Source organism: Pogoniulus pusillus, chromosome 33, assembly GCF_015220805.1.
Source record: "Pogoniulus pusillus isolate bPogPus1 chromosome 33, bPogPus1.pri, whole genome shotgun sequence".
Lineage (NCBI taxonomy): Eukaryota > Metazoa > Chordata > Aves > Piciformes > Lybiidae > Pogoniulus > Pogoniulus pusillus.
In genome coordinates this window covers 1,744,118-1,764,676 of record NC_087296.1, presented here as the reverse complement: position 1 = coordinate 1,764,676, position 20,559 = coordinate 1,744,118, and the positions used below count along the sequence as shown (strand labels likewise).

Sequence of the window (20,559 nt, the reverse complement as noted above, 5' to 3'; positions counted from 1 at the left end):
AACCCAGCCCTGGTCAGTTTTTACCTCCAGCTGTCACCCACCAGGTGCCAGCAGTTAAAACTGCTTCAGCAGTTGTCCCTAGGATGATGTCCAAGGTCAGCCAGAGCAGTTCTCACCACCTTACCTTGGGAAAGCCACAGCCTGGTTGAGCTGTTACAGGAAACCACATGAAACAGTTATGAACAGATACTGAATCTGCATGGGCCAGATACTCACCTGATTCTAGCAGGTGTAGCTCCATTGACTTTAATGGCACCAGAGAAATTTAACTACAAAAGAATTTGGTAACTTGGGACTGGCCACTCTGAGCTCTTTCAAAGTGAGGACATCTTCAGAGTTGAGAATTTCCTCCACGAGAGTGAAGGGAAAATGCACCACTGAGCTTGATGGAGTGCAAAAAATAGGGGAAAGGCATCACTGAGTTTGTTGGAATGCAAGAAAGAAAGAGAAAATGCACCACTGAGCTTGTTGGAGTGCAAAAAAAATAGGGAAAATGCTCCACTGAGCTTGTTGGAGGGCAAAAAAATAGGGGAAATGCACCACTGAGCTTGTTAGAGAGAAAAAAAATAGGGGAAATGCACCACTGAGCTTGTTAGAGAGAAAAAAAATAGGGGAAATGCACCACTGAGCTTGTTAGAGAGAAAAAAATAGGGGAAATGCACCACTGAGCTTGTTAGAGAGAAAAAAATAGGGGAAATGCACCACTGAGCTTGTTAGAGAGAAAAAAATAGGGGAAATGCACCACTGAGCTTGCTGGAGTGCAAAACAACAGGGGAAATGCACCACTGAGCTTGTTGGAGTGCAAAACAACAGGGGAAATGCACCACTGAGCTTGCTGGAGTGCACAAGGCAGTAGTATTTTCCCTGACTTTGAGGTCAGCACTTGGTGAGTAATTATTCCTCAAACGTCTTAATTCGATGTGAGCAATGCAGAAACAACTACCACAGGCTCAGCGTGAGGGATTTCTGTTTAAGGAAGCCATCAGCCCACTGTCAATCTCCAGAGCCCTGCATTTCCAGCCTTGATCTGCAGCCCAAATCTCCAGTTCCCTCAGGGATTTCCCTTGGTACTGCCAATTCTCACTGGAGCCTTCCACCAGCAGCTTTTCTCCTTGGAGAACCTTGAGCCAAGGAAACCCTTGGGACATGTTGTGCATTCACACTCACTTCGGCTCCCATGAAGCTTAGAATCAGAGCATCATTCAGGTTGGAAAAGACCCCTGGGATCACCAAGCCCAACCATTGCCCTTACTCTACAAGGTTCACCCCTAAACCACATCCCCAAGCACCACCTCCAAACGACCTTTTAAACACCTCCAGGGGGGGTGACTCCACCACCACCACCTCCCTGGGCAGCACATTCCAGTGCCTGACCCCATTTTTCCTGCTGTCCAGTCTAAACCTGCCCTGGTGCAGCTTGAGGCCATTCCCTCGTGCTCTAGCACTAATTACCTGTGAGAAGAGACCAGCACCAACCACTCTACAACATCCTCTTGGGTAGTTGTGGAGAGGGATGAGGTCGTCCCTCAGCCTCCTCTTCTCCAAACCAAACAGCCCCAGCTCCTTCAGGCGCTGCTCGCGAGCTTTATCTCCAGGCCCTTAATGAGAGCTAGGCAGGTGCACCAAGGTGGGGATGGAACACTGCTTATTTCAACACCCTTAATGGAGAAAAGAAAGGTTTCTTTCAATATAATACAGAATTTTATTACATGAGTTTACAAATTTTATTGTAAATCATCAATCAAATGCAATAGCCAAAAAATTCTGTTTGTTTGCTTGCTTCTTTTTCCATTCCAAACCATCATAATGAGGAGTTTCCATTGTCTTGTCTGACAGTTGCTTTCTTCCCCTCTGGACTCTCAAGGAGTAACTGAAATATGGATTATGTAAGGATACTCATTGCCAGGATCTTTGCTGAAGGGGGCGGGGGGGGGGTAGCTCGTTCACACTCCAGACAAAGATAACCTGTCCCTCGGTTACCACCTCAGTGGGGATGAAACTCTCAGGCAGATCAGAGGATTTGTTTTCTCAGTCCCTCTTTACAATGGAAATGGCCAGCTCAGTTTCTGTGAAGTTTCTATGAGGACTGGGTAGCAGACACAAACCTCCCCCTTTCCTTCCCCTCCCTCCCCCCAGACTGGATGCTGCAATCTCTGCCGCTGGAATTTATTGACTCCTGTGCTGGGCAGATGATACTAAGATTAAATTAAGCCCCAGTAAACAAATCATTTCATTACTCACCAAGGATGGATTAGCCAAGACAATGTAACAGGGAGTTCTAAATGAGCCAAACGAATTCTTTTCCATACCAAGGCCATCTTCACACTCTTTTTTTGGTTGACATCCTACACATCTTGTGTTGAGATACAAATCAGTTTACAGCAGATGGAAGTGAAAGATTTGGCACCCCTGGGGCAGTATTTCCAAAGGCTATGTCCAGGAGCTCACAACAGGTAGGACATCAAAACAGCTTTGAAACAGCCAAGAGCCAGATCCTGCAAACCCTTCCCACGAGGGTGCTGCACTTGCTTCTGGCCAGACATCCCACCAAGCTCTCTGGCCACAGGCTCAGAGGCAAGGATCTGCAGGATAGGGCAGGAAGCTGAGGCTAAGGACCAGTACCGACACAAAGTGTACACACATTGCTCAAACCACACAGCCAAAAAGAGAGAAAACCCAAACCAACTAAATCTGACAGACTTTTAATGCTTTTTTTCCCCCCCTATTAAATTTTTTTTTCTTGTCTCTTTTCAATTCTGTGCATTGGATTCAAACAGCAAAACTGAGTGCACTTGAACTGGCATCACAACGTGGTCAAGAGGTCTGTGTCTTTCAGCATTTACACACAATCAAGCATGACAGAGAATGGTATCAGCCTGCTGGGGGGAACAAAAACCCAAGCCCAAGGGTGTAGCATGGGAAGCAGTGGTGGTAGTGCACCTTCCTTTTAGCCTATTTGTAATCCTTTCTCTAGTATCTAAACTTGAAAATATTTCTCTTCTAAGATCCTTTTCTTCTTCTTTTTACATTATATTCATGATAAAAATAGTTCTCACCAAACGTTGGTGGTGCACAGGCACTACCATTGATGCTTGGCATCACACCCCCCCGCCCTCCTTACCCCCCAGGACAGAAAGACATGGTGCTTATTTCTCTTCTTGTTGTTGTTGATTTAAAAAGTATTACAAAATTGTTTTTTCCATACAAAAAAAGCTATTTCCATAGAAATCTTGCATGTCCACAAAGAAACCTGAACTTTTGTTGTTGTTGTTTGTTTGTTTGTTTTTAACTATTATTATTTTTATCTGAAGGAAAAAAAAAAAAAAACAACCCAACCCAGAACCAAACCAAAACTGCTCAAGAATTTTGTGACTGTATGGAAAGACCTCCTTAAAAGTTCTCCACATTCACCTCTTGGGGTTGTTTTGGTTGGTTTTGGTTGCTTGGTTGGGTGTTTTCTTTTAGGTCACCCCATCCCCGCTCCCAAGAGCAGTGAGAATTGCACAGGCTCCGTCCAGTTCAATCAGTAGCAGGAACAAAAACAGGTTCCAAAACCCAGCCAGGGTAAAATGCAAGCCTTCTACGTGTGAATTCCTCTGCTCCCCACCTCCCCTCCTCCCCTCTTTGCACAATTGAAATGAAAAGGAACTGCTTATCTCTACAGGTTGTAAGCTACATTCCTTTGGACTCAGGGAACTTTTCATTCATCTAAAAATTGGCTCAAAATTAGGGCTGATTGGTTTTTGTTTTTAGAGCAAAGTTCCAACCCAGGTGAATTTAGGTAGCTGATTTATTTAATTTTTTTGTTGTTGTGTTTTCTTTTCATTATTGTTTACTCAGTTCAGTGACATGGACAGTCCAAAAAGCAGGTGAGCATCCTCATTTTGGATCCTTCTATTCATGGGGATTCTTTGTTGGAACGTTTCTCCCACCCAGGAAGCTCGGCTTGCCTGTCCAGATGGCAGTTCCAGCCTGACAGCAGTCACCAACTCCTCTGTGCTGGGAGGTTCAGGAGAACATCTGGTTTCTAGTGGAGATATTCCCTTCCCTAGACTCCTTCCACGGTGAGTATCATCTTGGACATCCCTTCTCCAGCTCCTGGCACCCGTTGAACTTCCAAAGGAACCTGCAACTTCTCACTGAGACCGCATTTGGAACCAGCCCCAACAACTCGGACGCAGACATTCAATCATTCACTCCAGAATGGTTGGAAACCCATGAGGAAGAGTGGGAACCCCGCAGAGCTCGGTTGATCCATGGTGCTGTGAGTCGAGTCTGGCCATTGCAGCTGCTGAGATCACAGAGTCTCGAGTCCATAGACACGGCGGCATGAGGTAACTCATTTTAGTTTGCACAGGGTTGCGTATTTCCACAGGAAACATTCGCGCAAGGTTGGTCGGAGAGAAAAAACAAAAGGGACCACAGTTTGTGCTTGGGGGGTTTGCTGTCCCAGCTCTATGCCATGGTTTCTTTCCCTGGCAACCTTCTGTCGTTGAACGTGTGCATGTTGATGACTTCTTCTGTCTTGACGATAACGGGAGCCTGGGGCTTGTGTTTTAACCGGCGCTGACACTTCAGAGACATCCTTAACTCCTCTACCATGGCGCTACAGAAGGACCTCTACAGGGTGGGGGAAAGAGAGGAAAGAGGGGGAAAGGGAAAAGACACAAAACAGAAGATGGGTAAGAAATGTCTAGCTGTGGGTCTCGAAGCAGATTCACTCTGTTGGCACAGCCTCTTCAGTCCTGCAAGTTTCCTTTGGCTCAGCCTAGAGCTCCTAACAAACTGTTGTCTTTTAAATATGCATCCCATCATTAAAATGACTTCTCGAGCTGTGATGACTCAGGGGGGGAATAAAATCATACATCACTCTGTCTCTACAGTTATTCCTCTGGCAGCTCCTGGCTAGGGCTGTATGAGATGCATACAAATATTTCCAACAGATGTTCTGTCCAAATTAGTGAGCTGTAGACGATGGTGCTGGAAGGTGACCTTTAGATCAGGTATGCAATGGCACCTGAAGGTGACCTTTAGGTGAGGCATTCAATGGCACCTGAAGGTGACCTTTAGGTGAGGTATTCAATAGCACCTGAAGGTGACCTTTAGATCAGGTATGCAATGGCACCTGAAGGTGACCTTTAGGTGAGGCATTCAATGGCACCTGAAGGTGACCTTTAGGTGAGGTATTCAATAGCACCTGAAGGTGACCTTTAGATCAGGTATGCAATGGCACCTGAAGGTGACCTTTAGGTGAGGCATTCAATGGCACCTGAAGGTGACCTTTAGATCAGGTATTCAATGGTACATGAAGGTGACCTTTAGGTGAGGCATTCAATGGCACCTGAAGGTGACCTTTAGGTGGGGTATGCAATGCCACCTGAAGGTGATCTTTAGGTGAGGTATTCAATGGTACATGAAGGTGACCTTTAGGTGAGGCATTCAATGGCACCTGAAGGTGACCTTTAGGTGGGGTATGCAATGCCACCTGAAGGTGACCTTTAGGTGAGGCATTCAATAGCACCTGAAGGTGACCTTTAGGTGAGGCATTCAATGGCACCTGAAGGTGACCTTTAGATCAGGTATTCAATGGTACATGAAGGTGACCTTTAGGTGAGGCATTCAATGGCACCTGAAGGTGACCCTTAGGCGAGGTATTCAACACAATCTCCTCATCCATATTTCAAAGTAATAATTTCATTTCTGAGTGATTTAAGTAGCTGCTCCTCAACACAAACAGGAAGTTTACCTAAATTAACGCTTTAACGCTGTTAAAATGCAGCCCCACGACTGAAAAGTAGTATGTATTACTTTTAATCCCTTGGATCTAAACACTTCCACTACTCATTACAACTTGTGGAGCATGCAATTGCAAGGGTATCTCTCTTTTTTGACCTTCATGAAGAGCAGATTCCTAGAAAACCACTTTTTAAACATGTTTTCATCAAGAACTAGAGCCCCAAAGACCTTTTCCCACTTTACAGTGAAATCAAATCAAATCTCCTTTTATCTTTTCGTCTGACTGAACTCTCCACTGCTAATAAAGTGCTGAGCAATCAGCCTCTGCTCAGCATGGGAACTGCAGTATGAATGAAAGGTGGAAGGAGAAGGACCCTCAGATTTAGGATCTGTGAATTAATCACTTATCACAGGAAAGGGGGAAAAGGGAAGAAAAGGGAAAGAGGAGAAGGGGAGGAAAGAAAAAGGAGAAGGGGAGGGGAAAGAGAAGGCAGAGAGAAAAAAAGAAGAGGGGAAAAGAGAAGGAAAGGAGAGGCGGGGAAGAGAGGAGAAGGAAGCTGAAAGGAGAAAGAGAAATGTGAAAGGCAGAGCCCCTAGAATTGCTCTGTCTCTTGATCTTTGCTTGGGTTTGTGTGACTAGTGGTAGATCATCAGTCAGTAACACATTTTTGTCTAATTTGTCTCCATATGGAGAACTCTGCTTTTTTTCCTTTTGGCAGTGGCTGCATCTCCATTTTTCATATAAACCTGAGTTTGGAGACTCTATCCAGCAAACCTTTTGGCACCCCATCACACCAGGCTCTCTGGGAACTTAAACTGAAATCAGGTTCACAACAATCTGCATTCAGCTTCCAGCTTGGAGCTGAAGGTGCTCTGAGCTCAGCTTTCCACATTGAACTTCACAGGTCTGTCATTGGCTAAGCCAGGATAAATTCTGCTAACCATGTTGGTGCTCAGCTTTAGCCCTGGGTCCCATCACAGCACTCAAGATCTCCATGGGTAAGGGCATCAGAGCAACTGAAAGGACCTAACAAATCAAGATCTTCAAAAAGAAGAGTGGTAGCTGCTAAAGGAGGACACCTGGCAGACATGGCCAGCACCTCCTGTGCAGCCACCCAGCAGCTGGAGCACCAAGGCTGGCTGTGAAACACTTAACGACATCAATTCAACAGTGTTTGCTGCTGGAGGAGAGTTAAGCTTCAGTCTCAGCAAAGGACTGCAACCTGTGGGCATCAGACTGTTCCGAGGTCAAAACGCTTGCACTTTCCACCTGCTGATCCTTCTCCACTTTGTGTGGAAGCAGCTAAGGGAGCAGGGAGAGAGGGAGAAGCTGGGCTGGGCTGCAGAGCAGGGACTGGAGCAGAGTGGCAAAGTGACACCACCTTTTTTTGCAACACTTTGTTCACTGCCAGAGTGCAAATGTGAGTTGGCCTCAGCCATGGGTCAGAACTGAACCCAAGTCCCCCAGATCCTGAGCCAACCTGCTCTTCCCTAATCCTTTGCATGAATAAGGGATAGGCAAGTGGGGAAGGAAAGGATAATCTTACTCTGGCTGCAGTACTCTTCCTCTCAAACATTCCTTTCTCCTGCTGAGTTTGAAACAAAGGAACGACACCTACCCAGCTTACAGAGAGGGGTTTGCCACCTACGACTCGGGAAAGTGTAAGCTGTGAACCCAGAAGAAAAGAAGATCTCTCTTCAGTGCAGAGCCAAGCACAAGTCCTTCAGAGGCCAAAGTTCAAGACAGATTCATGGGTCCTGGCTGGATGCTCATTACCACCCTTTAAGAGTGGTCTGGGCGCAGTCTGTCGACAGCCAAGACAGAGCTTCTGGCTTTCATCATGTGAATTGAGGAGGCTAAAATCACTAATTGAGCAGTCTGAGCTGTAATATGTCAGAGCAGTCGTGCATGAGGTGTCTTTGCTTAGCACTGTGCAGAAAGCTGGAAACTTTACCTCCTTCTTAACCAGGAAAGAAAATGTTCCCTTCTCTGCCAAGGAAGTGCTGCTGCTTAAGGGCAGAGCTGCGGTTATGAAGCACTGCCAATCTGGAACGAGCCCTGAAATCTTCTGCAAGGGCAAGGCGGAATTCAGTGTTCCCTGCGGGCTTTGAGGCCAAACTGCCAAGGCTTGCCGCTGTGGGCACTTTCACCACGCGGGGAACACAGCACACAAGTCGGGAAGGTCGCTGGGAGGGAAGCGCTGCCGCTCCGCAGCCCTCGCACCGCTCCTGCCGCTGAATCAAAGCCCTGGCGGGAGCGCTCCCAGGCCCTTCTCAGGGGATAAAGGATGCATCCCATCAGCACTCAACGCCTTCAAGATCGGCCCTTGCCTCTTTATTTGTTCTCTTTCACCAAGATCTCTAACAAGTGCCAAACCAAAGTGAATCCTTTTCAAGACACATCAACCCACCGAAGCGCTCCGCAAAGCTCCGCGAACGCTTCCTCGAGGGTACCAACTTTGTTTGAAGTACTGTCAGAAGGCACAGCCGAGAGGTAAGCAGATAAATGCACTCCATGTGAAACTGCCTGAACATGAGACCTCCCGAAACTTGCCAGCGTATTTTAACTGAGGATTGCACCTGGATCTGAAAACTCATTCAAGGAGAAACGCTGGCAAGAGTCGGTCCCACAGAGGCAGCTAACACCATTGGGGAGATGGAAAAAACCTGTCTGGAAAATTCCTCTGTTCTCTGTTCTCAAATGATTTTGTCCCAGGTAAGGTCAGTGGAGTACAAGCTACACCCACCCCGTGTTAAAAACGGGAGTGAACTGCTGCACTTACCAAGCTGTGACTAAATCCAAGGTGTTGGAGTATTCCATCAGCATAAATTAGCAAAGCATAGCACCATCCATTATTGAATCCTACCACCACACATCAGCACATCCTGCTGTCTTAAACCATCAGATTATAGGATCACAAATGATCAAATCCTGTCATCACAAACTACCAAATTCTATTATCAGAAATTACCCAATCCTATTGGCACAGATTATCAAATCCTATTAGCATAAATTATCAAATCCTATTATCACAAACTACCAAATCCTATTATCACAAACTACCAGATTCTATTATCAGAAATTACCCAATCCTATTAGCACAAATTGTCCAATTCTATTATCACAAACTACCAGATTCTATTACCAGAAATTACTCAATCCTATTAGCACAAATTATCAAATTCTACTATCACAAACTACCAAATTCTACTATAATAAATTATCAGATTCTATTATCACAAATTAGCCAATTCTATTATCAAAAATTATCAAATCCTATTGGCACAAATTATCCAATTCTATTATCACAAACTACCAGATTCTATTATCAGAAATTACCCAATCCTATTAGCACAAATTATCCAATTCTATTATCATAAACTACCAAATCCTATTACAAGAAATTATCAAATCCTATTAGCACAAATGACCAAATCCTGTCACCACAAATTACCAAATCCTATTATCACAAATTATCCAATTCTCTTATCATAAACTGCCAGATTCTATCATCACCAATTACCAAACTCTATCATCACCAATTACCAAATTATGTTATCATAAACTACCAAATCCTATCATTATAAATTACCAAATTCTATTATCATAAACTGCCAAATCCTATCATCACCAATTCCCAAATCCTGTCATCACCAATTGCCAAATCCTATCATCACCAATTCCCAAACCCTATTATCACAAATTATCCAATTCTATTATCATAAACTGCCAAATCCTATCATCACCAAGTACCAAATCCTATCATCACCAAGTACCAAATCCTATCATCACCAGTTACCAAATTATCAAATGCTGTTAGCAGAAATTATCACGTTATACCATCAGAAATTATCAAAGCTTATCCCAGCTATTTCAAACATGAACTATCCAAAGACAGCAAACAGCTCCCCCCCCAAAAAAAAACCACCAAAACCCTGTGTTTTGGCAACTGGGCACTAAAGTGCTTTTGTACATATTTTGCTCATGTACTCTAGAAAATGAAAGGTTCAAGCCTAGGCAAAAGCTGAGGGCCTGGAGCCTCACTGCTATTGGAGCTCTCTCTGAGGAATATAAAACCAGAGAGTTTTCCCCCATAGTGCCAATCATATTTAACAATATTTTCTGTTGGAGTCCTTTTAAACTCAAAAATACCTTTCCTGCCTCGTTCCAGTTCCAATCCATGTGGTCTGCATTCTCTGCGGAGTTAAGCTTTGTGTCCTTCCACTGTTAGGATACAACTTTGGGGATGAAAACCCAGGAAGAAAAGCAGCAGCTCTAGAAGGCTTTGCTTGTGACAAATAAATGACATTTTCAGATAGGACTGTGGACAATAGAATCCAATATCCCAACCCTGAAGTCAGTTGACCATGTTCAGGTTGCTTAGCTGCACCCATAGCCTCAAGCACGGCTGTGGAGTGAAGGGTGTCCACAGCTCTGTGTGTACAGACACATACAGCTCTGTAGACATAGCATGGCAACAGGAGCAGGCTCCTCTGCTGCACCACAATTTCAGTCTGGAAGTATCTACAGACCTTGGAGGCTGCATCTCAAAGTTGGTATCCTCCTCAGTGGGTACCACAAGAGCCTCCACTTAACACAAGGGCAATACCCTTTTACCTCTGACTTACCTTCCACACTGCAGCAATGAGAGCATCAGTTCATGACTGATGTTTCACCAACCCTTACAGAACTGTAAGCTGTCTTCTTAAACCAGACAACCAAGGCTGCCCCCAAGTCACCCTGGATGTAACCGAACAGGAGAGGGGTTGAAGGCAGGCATACAGCTCCCTGCACAAATCCTGGCGTTAAGCACGACTCTTTTGCTGCAGTGAACCACTCCAAAGCAGGAAGAAAACCAAAGAGCCCTGCAATTCTAAGAGGTTCAGGTCTGCCACAAAGTTTCCATCAGAATGGTAGTTCTCAGCCTTTTAGCACAAAGCAGTTCTGAAGGAGCTCATCTCCTCAAGGGCAAAGAAGTAACCGATCCTTCCTTCACTCTGTGCACAGCTGACAGCTCCCAAGTCATGCAGAATCAAGAGGATCATTTGGCACAAGTTCACCACTACCTACAATGCATTTACACAGCTTGCACATGGCTTCATTGCCCGAGGAGAAAAGGTATCCTTGCACCTGTGTGATATGAAAGGTAGGCAGTACTTAGACTGGTTTCATTGTGCTGCTTCACAGGAGCTCAGAATGGTTATTAGAACTCATATTAGCATTCGCCAGATGGAATTATGAGACTACCAGCACAGATTTTGCTTTTAACAGCCTAATAAAAGCAAGAGGAAGGCAGTACTGGCCTGCCTGTACCACACTCACCACCATGACTTGAGTGAACAATATCCAACATGAGTCAAATATGGACATCTCCAATCCTTTGCTGGTTTGTATTTTTTCCCCTCTCTGATGCAGTTCATATCAAAGCTGACTGCCAACATCCAATTCAGAAAGAGAGGATTTGCTCTGAAGCTCATCACTTCCAGTCTGGTGTGCCAAGATATTCGAACCCTTCTTCGGTTTGCTTAAAGCAGCAACAGCAGCAAACCTGCCTCGCCTCACAGCGTTGTGGGTCAGTGTTGGAGCATCAATTCTAGCTGCAGCATTTAGCATCATCAATCAAACAGGTTTTGGTCTTCTTCAAGGCAGCTGAGAATGAATGCACAGCCCTACCTTGAAGCTTTCTGCTTCCAGATTCTACTCCTCCAAGCATTTTGAATGCCTGTATGGAAAACCTGCCCATCTTAACCGCCCCTAGACAGAAACACCAGCTCTAAGCAAAACACTGAGTTAGGCTCACAGAGAGAGAAGCAATTAATGGAATGAAAATAACCTCAGGAACAAAAGAAATCCTGTTTGATTGTAGTTGAAGAATTACCATTTCCAGGGAAGTGAAACTGTGCTTGGGGTTCAGGTTGCTTAGCTGCACACATAGCCCTGAGCATGGCTGTGGAGTGAAGGCTGTCCACAGCTGTGTGTGTACAGACACATACATCTCTATACAAATAGCATGGCTACAGGAGCAGGCTCCTCTACTGCAGCACAATTGCAGCCTGCAGCAGGCATCACACACAGCCACCCTGCAGATCAAGTTCGCATCAGTCAGCTGAAGATACCACCAATACAGCATCAATTTGCTGCTTGCTCAGCAGCTGGTCTGGACACAAGACATGGGAGATTCTGTTGGCTACTCAAATAAAGGAAAAGGAATATTTTAGTGGCATAAATCAAACTTTGCTTCCACCACAGGATATCCACCAAGTCAAGACCATCAGATTTGTTCCAGGCAGCCTGGTGAGGGATGAGATGCTTCAGCCTGTCACTGAATTGAATGCTGTTTGGTGCAAGAGCCTTTCTAGCCCTTCTGTGCAGAGGATTAACAAGAACCTGAGGGGACTGACTCTTCCTTGGAGCAAAACAACACTGAGTAATCTTCCTCAAGCTCAGTGAGCTTTAGAGCTGGGCCATGAACTTAGCTGACATTCAGGGCTTCACTGCAGGCCACTTCTAACATACATTGTTAGTGTTTCCCTGTGGGACAGTAAGATTCCAGCTTGCCTTAAATAAATTATCAATTGGTGCCCAAAAAAGCCCCAGTTCAGTCACTCTCAAATTCTTAAAGTTATTTCCTGACAAAACAAAATGGGAAAGTAACTCTGAGTCCATTTTGAGTCTTCTGAAACTGCTTAACCTGGTTTGCAGTGCATCCTGTCAGCTGCACTGTGCTGCTGGCTGATGGGGAAACCCTATCCATGCAAAAACCCTCTTTGCCAGGTGGCTTTCTCCAGCTCTGCCAGCAGCCTTTCTGACCATTGCACTGACCATGACATTTTTCTGACTCACCTGTGGACCTAGGCTGGGGCAGATGAGACTGCACTTGTGTGGTTCCACTCTTTCCTCTCAAAGAAATCCCAGAGGATGGCATAGGGCAATTGCTCATCAGCCCTGAGGGCTCTCTCTCATGTAGGATTCCACAAGGATTCATCCTGTCATCTCTCCTCTCAACATGTATATGAGGCCACTGAGAAGATAATGAAATAATTTGGGCTGTGGTGTCATCAGCAGGCAGGTGATACTCAGTCCTACTCTCTTGTCAGCCCAGGAAGGTGCAGGCATTTTGCACTTCCAGTAGCTGGCTGAAATACGGTGACAGCTTAATCCCAAGGAGATAAGTGCTATGTTGGGGAAGTCAAAGGGAAGCATTCAGAAGACAAAATCTAACCTTATTACTCAGTTCCACCTCTTGTGCAAGAGGCTTCCAGCCCCAGCTTGCTCCAGGTTTCTAAATTCTGGGATTTCAACCTGGATCCATGGTGATATTTGTCACCTGGGCTTTCAGTCGCTGGCAATCATTTCTACCTGTGTGAAGCCTGCCACACCAGCCCGGGGCTTCCTCCAGAACGAACTGCTGCTGTCCAGGGTCCCTGGCCAACGGCTAGGAAGGACTGGCAGGTGCCCAGTGAGTGCTGAGAGCAATTCCTAGCTACCGCCGAGCGAATGAGCAGCAGACCCCATGGCACTGCCCATCTTGCGCAGAACTGCAGCCAGGGCAGCGTCCTAAGGGCTCTGCATTGCCTGGCACAGCTGGGCAGAGTCTTGCTCTGCCTTTCAGCAGAGAGCAACCTGGCTGCATTGAAATCAGCCACCTGAAATCTTGCACTCTCCAGCACTGCACGTTGGAAATCATTCAGCTGTTAAACCATTTTTGATCCTAGATCTAAATTCATTCACTGTTCATCCAAGGAAGGTCAGGTTTGTTGATCTTCAGGCGTGATGAAAGGAAATGCTGATGGTATGCAATCAATCCTTGGGAGCAGGAACTCATTTGGATTAAAACAGTGCATAGGCCATCACAGGGTTTAATTTGAAAGCAGTCCATCTCGCAGAGGTAGCTCAGAAAACAAATACAGCCTGTCTCACCTGAGCTCAGCTCAACCTAAACAGCTTTTTAACAGCTCACTGAGCAGAAGTCCACTCTGCATTAGTCACTGTACAAAATTCTGCTGCATTGATAGTTCAGTGTGATAGTTTGAACATAAGACAGAATTTGGCATGGCCTCAGATCATATTGAACAGAGAGAGACTCTGAGGATTAATTGAATGCCACTGGTTTCTGCTGGTTTGGAAACTCCACCTAGAAGAGTCACACTGCACTGCAGGGTGCCCTCATGGTGTCTGCTTCTCCAGGATTACATGGCTGCATCTGGAACACCACCTAGAAGAGTCACACTGCACTGCAGGGTGCCCTCATGGTGTCTGCTTCTCCAGGATTACATGGCTGCATCTGGAACACCACCTAGAAGAGTCACACTGCACTGCAGGGTGCCCTCACGGTGTCTGCTTCTCCAGGATTACATGGCTGCATCTGGAACACCACCTAGAAGAGTCACACTGCACTGCAGGGTGCCCTCACGGTGCCTGCTTCTCCAGCATTACATGGCTGCATCTTGCACTCTGGGAGCTGTTCTCACTCTGAAAGGCAGCTGGGAGTGCTCATTGGTATTTTGCTGGCCAACACAAAAGTCAAAGTAAACTACATCAGATTAAATAAGCTCTGTGTGCTACTACCCTTGGCTGATGAATAAACACAAGACAGTTCTATAGCTTGGTGTCCTTTTTAAACTTGAGAATAAAGACAGCTTTTTTTCAGAGGAGCCAATAATCCTATGACATGAATGTTTCCTCTTGCTACTGATGAGTGACAGTCAACTATCCTTGCTTTAAAGTAAACAGCATACAGGAACAGCCCAAACAAAGTATTTATAGAGCTTTAAACTCATATCCAACCAAATATTCCATGACTCAGACCTGTGAATTTAGCCCTGATCTTCAGCTGAGTATCTATGGAGCAAGAGTGAGCTCTGTTTGCCCTTGTGCAGTGATCAGCTTTACACACACTTCTGCTCTTTCTGCTCTTTGCTTCTTGACTGACACAAACTACAACACCAGAACCACCTCAGAAGCAATCCTCATCACCACAGAGGTGTTGGTTGAGCTGTAATCAAAAAAGAAGATCTCATTTGTAATGTTTTGTTGTTTGCAAATGGTTTTTAAAATGCTACAGTCAGACAAATGGATTTTTTTTTCCACCTTCTCCACATCTAACTTCTCACAGAATTATTTCTTTTTCTTGTGGAAGTCGAGGGTGGGGGGGAAGTTTGCCAGTTTGATTTTTGGTTTAGGGGTCTTTTGATTTGTTGGGGTTTGTAACAGTCCATTCCATTATCATAGAATCAACCAGCTTGGAAGAGACCTCCAAGCTCATCCATCCAAGCTATCACCCAGCCCTGTCCACTCACCCAGACCTATATGTGTTAGAAAATCTCCCCCACTGTGTACTTCAGTGGTTCCCAAGAGGACATTTAATTACAGTTAATACCTCAGCTTTAAGCAGTCTGTACACTGACACGCACACAAACAAGCCACACAAGTCTACACACCCACATGCAGTGCTCAAGGGAGGAGAGGATGGTGGAAGCTCCCAGGTCTCCAAGTGCACATCTGCAGAACACAACACCCTAAAGTTGGGAAGAAAAGAGCAACCCACATTTCCCTTTCTGAGCTGAAGGGTGGTTGTAGCCAGGGGGAGGTTGCTCTCTTCTCTCAGGTGGCCAGCACCAGAACGAGAGGACACAGTCTCAAGCTACACCAGGGGAAATTTAGGCTGGAGGTGAGGAGAAAGTTCTTCACTGAGAGAGTCATTGGACACTGGACTGGGCTGCCCGGGGAGGTGGTGGAGTCGCCGTCCCTGGAGCTGTTCAAGGCAGGACTGGACGTGGCACTTGGAGCCATGGTCTGGCCTTGAGCTCTGTGGTAAAGGGTTGGGCTTGATGATCTGTGAGGTCTTTTCCAACCTAGGTGATACTGTGATGCTGTGATACTGTGAGCTCTCTTTGCTGCTGCTGCTTTTCCCAACCAGCATGAAAAACTCTGAGGTTACTCCATTACAAAGTGTGAGCTGACAACAGAGGCTTCATCCCTGGCTGGGTAAATGCTGGTTGGGGTAAAAACTCCCAAATCCCTTACATTGATTTCCCAAGAATTCCCACATTCATTTGTTCATTGCAGCCTGAGGAGCAGGCTTCCAAGTTTTAACATCTTTTGAACTTATCCCCCCCTGGAAAGGAAAAAGAAAAAACTCACCAAGCTGGGATTTACTTTGGGCTTGTTCCAAAATTATTCTAAATCACTGTCCCAAATATCAAAGGCTTTTGATATTAAACTGTTAGGAGCAGTCTCTGAGCTCCAACGAGGCTGACACAACACTGCATTTTTGGATAAAGTAATGAAAAAGTCTTTAACAAACCCTAATTTAGTAAAAGTTTGGCAGAAAAAAAAGAAACCCAAAGCATAAAACACTCCAAAGAGCATAAAAATACTTCCATTTTTCATGGAAAACAATGGTGGCAGTTTTGTTTTGTGCTCTTGTTAAGCTAGCAGTTCAAGCAGGGATGGAAACTGTGACTTTCTATAGATGCTGATGCTAAAGAACCATCCACAATATTTACTGATAGAGCCAATCTACTGATTCACTTCCTCCTAGCAGACCATTCTGTATAGGAACCATTACAAAAACACAATTTTGCTGACCTCAATGTGAAAAAGAAGCATTTTAAGACATAATGAAGTAAATTTACCCTGCTGCAAACAGACTGTAGCACGACCTTGGCAAATAAACTCACGTTAGCAATGACATTAACTCCATGTAAACAAATCAGGACTGGATAAACCACATCTGAGAGAAGCACAGTCAGGACCTGGTGTCAATTCTATGGCTACTGCACAGCAGCCTCTTCACCATCCTTGCCTCGTGGGAAGGGTGTGGGTGATGACAGTAATGAAACTGGTTCCAAGATAACATTTCAAGACAGTGCCACTTTCTCCAAAGAAACCATGACTGGGGTAGGCAAAAGGAAGTCTGCAAGGGTGCCCATGAGCAGGAAGGGTGCCCATGAGCAGGAAGGGTGCCCATGAGCAGGAAGAGTGACCATAAGTAGGAAGGATGACCATGAGCAGGAAGGATGACCATGAAAAGAAGGATGACCATGAGCAGGAAGGGTGCCCATGAGCAGTGTTCTATGTGTTCCTGATTCTGCCTGCAACAAGAACCTGAATTTCATCCCAAAGTTGCTAGAATTGCTCACGCACTTTTTATGGCATAGTTGGTACTTATGGTAGCATCTACTCACGGTGTGAAGGTGGCATCAGAATGGAAATCACCTCAACCTTTCTAATTAAAAACAAAAAGAAAGACAAAAAGAACCAAGCAAACCCAACACCCAAACCACCAAACACCAACAAAACTACACACACAACACAAACCACACAACACAGGACACAACCAACCAAAAATCCACCAAAACAAGCAAAATAACAGCAAAAAAAACCTCACCAAGCACAAACCCCTCAAAATATGCACAACAAAAAAATCAACCAACCAACAGCACTAAACAAAACCAACAAGAAAACAACAACAAAAGACAAAAAAACCCAAACCAAACCCAACTGCCAAACAACAACAAAACCACGCACAACACAAACCACACAAGACAGGACACAGCCAAACAAAAATCCACCAAAACAAGCAAAATGACAGCAAAAAAACCTCACCAAGCACAAAACCCCTCAAAATATGCACAACAAAAAAATCAACCAACCAACAGCACTAAACAAAACCAACAAGAAAACAACAACAAAAGACAAAAAACCCAAACCAAACCCAACTGCCAAACAACAACAAAACCACACACAACACAAACCACACAAGACAGGACACAGCCAAACAAAAATCCACCAAAACAAGCAAAACAACAGAAAAAAAACCCTCACCAAGCACAAAACCCCTCAAAATATGCACAGCGAAAAACTCAACCAACCAACAGCACAAAATAAAAGCAAGCAAACAACAAAAAAAGGCAAAAAGAACAAACCAAACAACAACAAAACCACACACAACACAAACCACGTGACACAGGACACAGCCAAATAAAAACCCACCAAAACAAGCAAAATAACAGCAAAAAAACCCTCACCAAGCACAAAACCCCTCAAAATATGCACAGCGAAAAACTCAACCCACCAACAGCACGAAACAAAAATGAGAAAGAGACAAAAAAAGGCAAAAACAATAAACCAAACAACAAAACTACACACAGCCCAAACCACAGGGCACAAACCACAACCAAACCCAACCAAACCCCATCCAAACAATGAAATCCACAACCAAAAAACCACCACTAAGCACAAACCCCAAATCATGCACAACAAAGAACCCCAACCAATCAATCCAACAACACCACAAACCACAACTGATCATAGAATCATAGAATCATAGAATCAGCCAGGTTGGAAGAGACCTCCAAGATCATCCAGTCCAACCTATCACCCAGCCCTAACCAATCAACCAGACCATGGCACTAAGTGCCTCATCCAGTCTTTTCTTGAAGACCCCCAGGGACGGTGCCTCCACCACCTCCCTGGGCAGCCCATTCCAATGCCAATCACTCTCTGTGAAGAACTTCTTCCTAACATCCAGCCTAGACCTTCCCTGGCACAACTTGAGACTGTGTCCCCTTCTTCTGTTGCTGGTTGCCTGGGAGAAGAGGCCAACCCCCACCTGGCTACAATACCCCTTCAGGTAGTTGTAGACAGTAATAAGATCACCCCTGAGCCTCCTCTTCTCCAGGCTAAACAACCCCAGCTCCCTCAACCTCTCCTCATAGGATTTGTGCTCCAGGCCCCTCACCAGCTTTGTTGTCCTTCTCTGGACATGTTCCAGCATCTCAACATCTCTCTTGAATTGAGGGGCCCAGAACTGGACACAGCACTCAAGGTGTGGCCTGACCAGTGCTGAGTACAGGGGCAGAAGAACCTCCCTTGTCCTACTGGCCACAGTGTTCCTGATGCAGGCCAGGATGCCATTGGCTCTCTTGGCCACCTGGGCACACTGCTGGCTCATCTTCAGCTTACTATCTATCAGTACCCCCAGGTCCCTTTCCTCCTGGCTGCTCTCCAGCCACTCAGTCCCCAGCCTGTAGTGCTGCTTGGGGTTGTTGTGGCCAAAGTGCAGAACCCTGCACTTGGCCTTGTTCAATCTCATCCCATTGGCCTCTGCCCACCCATCCAGCCTGGCCAGGTCCCTCTGCAGGGCTCTGCTACCTTCCAACAGATCAACACCTGCTCCTAGCTGGGTGTCATCTGCAAACTTACTGATGCTGGACTCAATCCCCTCGTCCAGATCAAACAAATCCCCTTAAAAACCCCAAAACCAAACCGAAAAGGGCAACAAAATGAGCTCAAACCCAAAGGACAGGTCAACAGAGTCTCACAGGGAGAACCATCAAGGTAACAGCCAGCAGTAATGGCCTTCGAGGTTAATGCTTCCCCTGCTCTTTATGATCACAGCATGAGCTATGGCACACTGAAGGTGTGAGATGGACCCCAAGCCCTAAGAGAGGGAAGCACATCAGTGAGAAGCAAAGGCAGAGGGATGTGCATGCGGTAATTGTTCTGCTGCCAGCCCCGCTGCTGGCTGCCCTCTGAGCGCCCGCGGGGAGCGGGGACCAGGTCCTTCCCCAGCACAAGCAATTATAACATGCAAATGGCTGAGCCTCCCTTGTCAAGACGGGCCAGATAAAGCGAGCTCTGCCTGCTAGCACCTTGCCAAGCAGATGACACGATGAGATGTTGGTGTCATAAACAGGAGGAAAGAACAGCAGCAGCCTTTAGGCTTTGGCAGAGGCTGCCGTGAGCCGAGCAGGGGAGCGCTGCGGCGGCAGCGCTGCTCACAGCCACCAATGCAATGCCGCTCGGAGACGCTGCCCGGCGCCACCTTGTGGTACCTCGGCGGGAGTGCAGGGCAGCCTCCAGCCTGCCCTCCCCTCTACCAGCTGCTGCTGTGCCAGCGGCGTGCTGAAATGCTGCCGCAGACAAGGGCAACGGCTGGCACTGCCAACGCTTCCTCTGAGAAGCCAATCAGCGCTGTTATGTCGTGGGTAGGGCCAGAGGGGTGACTTAGCTCCAAATGCAGCCCAGGTTATGGCACCGCTCAAATGGGTGCTTGAGGTAGACAGCAAATTGGCAATCACAGCACTTCATTTCTAGTAAGCTTAAGATCAAATATCCCCATAAGCTAATCTCCCTCTGGCTTAGGATAGCTGCATGGACTTTTCAGCCGGCTACAACTCCTCTTCCTGTTATCACTACATTATCAAAAGCAAAACGTGGCCTGTGCCTCTTGCAGGAGGTGTTCTGAAATTCTCCTACATAATTTATTTGGGGGCAAAAGTCAACCAGTGGAGTTTGTGCCATCTTCAAAGAGAGTCTCATGTACAGGTCACAGCTCAGCATTCAGAATTTCTTGCTCAGCAGAACCCGCAGCTGTAAGCAGAAAGCCCTGGTTTGTATGTAGCAGAGGCAGCACAGACAGCTATCCAGTAGGTTTGTGATGCAGTCTTGCTAACTGCTCATTCCTTCTTCCTTGTGTCACACAACTACCCAGACTGATCTTTCTCAGCTCGGTTGTGTGGCTGAGCAGTGAATTATTTACCAGGAAAAGCTCAACAGCTTTTGTCTTTGTTGGGAGATGCATGTAAATTCCAGCCCAGGATCGATTGAGCTATTGCTTTTATAACACATTATCAATAGTTGACTGCTGCAGAGAGGCTAATTTCACTGACTCGATCCCTGAACTCCAGAAATACTCTGCTGGGGTTAGGGTTCCAGCACACACTGAGATGTAATCTTGTATTTTGCATTACTAAGCCCATGGCCAGGTCTGCCCCCAGTGAATCAGCTAAAGCAGGCTGCTGTGAGCCTCACTT

At 45.9% G+C, this 20,559-nt stretch overlaps 1 protein-coding gene across 3 annotated transcripts in view; it reads right to left on the bottom strand.

Annotated features, from left to right (window-relative positions):
- Nucleotides 1-1,678: 1,678 nt before the first annotated feature.
- GRIK2 (glutamate ionotropic receptor kainate type subunit 2) overlaps nt 1,679-20,559 on the bottom strand; it is a 240,358-nt gene continuing 221,477 nt past the window's right edge. For all 3 annotated transcript variants that reach the window (XM_064170069.1, XM_064170072.1, XM_064170073.1), the window contains one exon: nt 1,679-4,620. In XM_064170069.1, the coding sequence (XP_064026139.1) occupies nt 4,456-4,620 (165 nt within the window). In that variant the 3' untranslated portion in view covers nt 1,679-4,455. The remainder of the gene's footprint in view (nt 4,621-20,559) is intronic.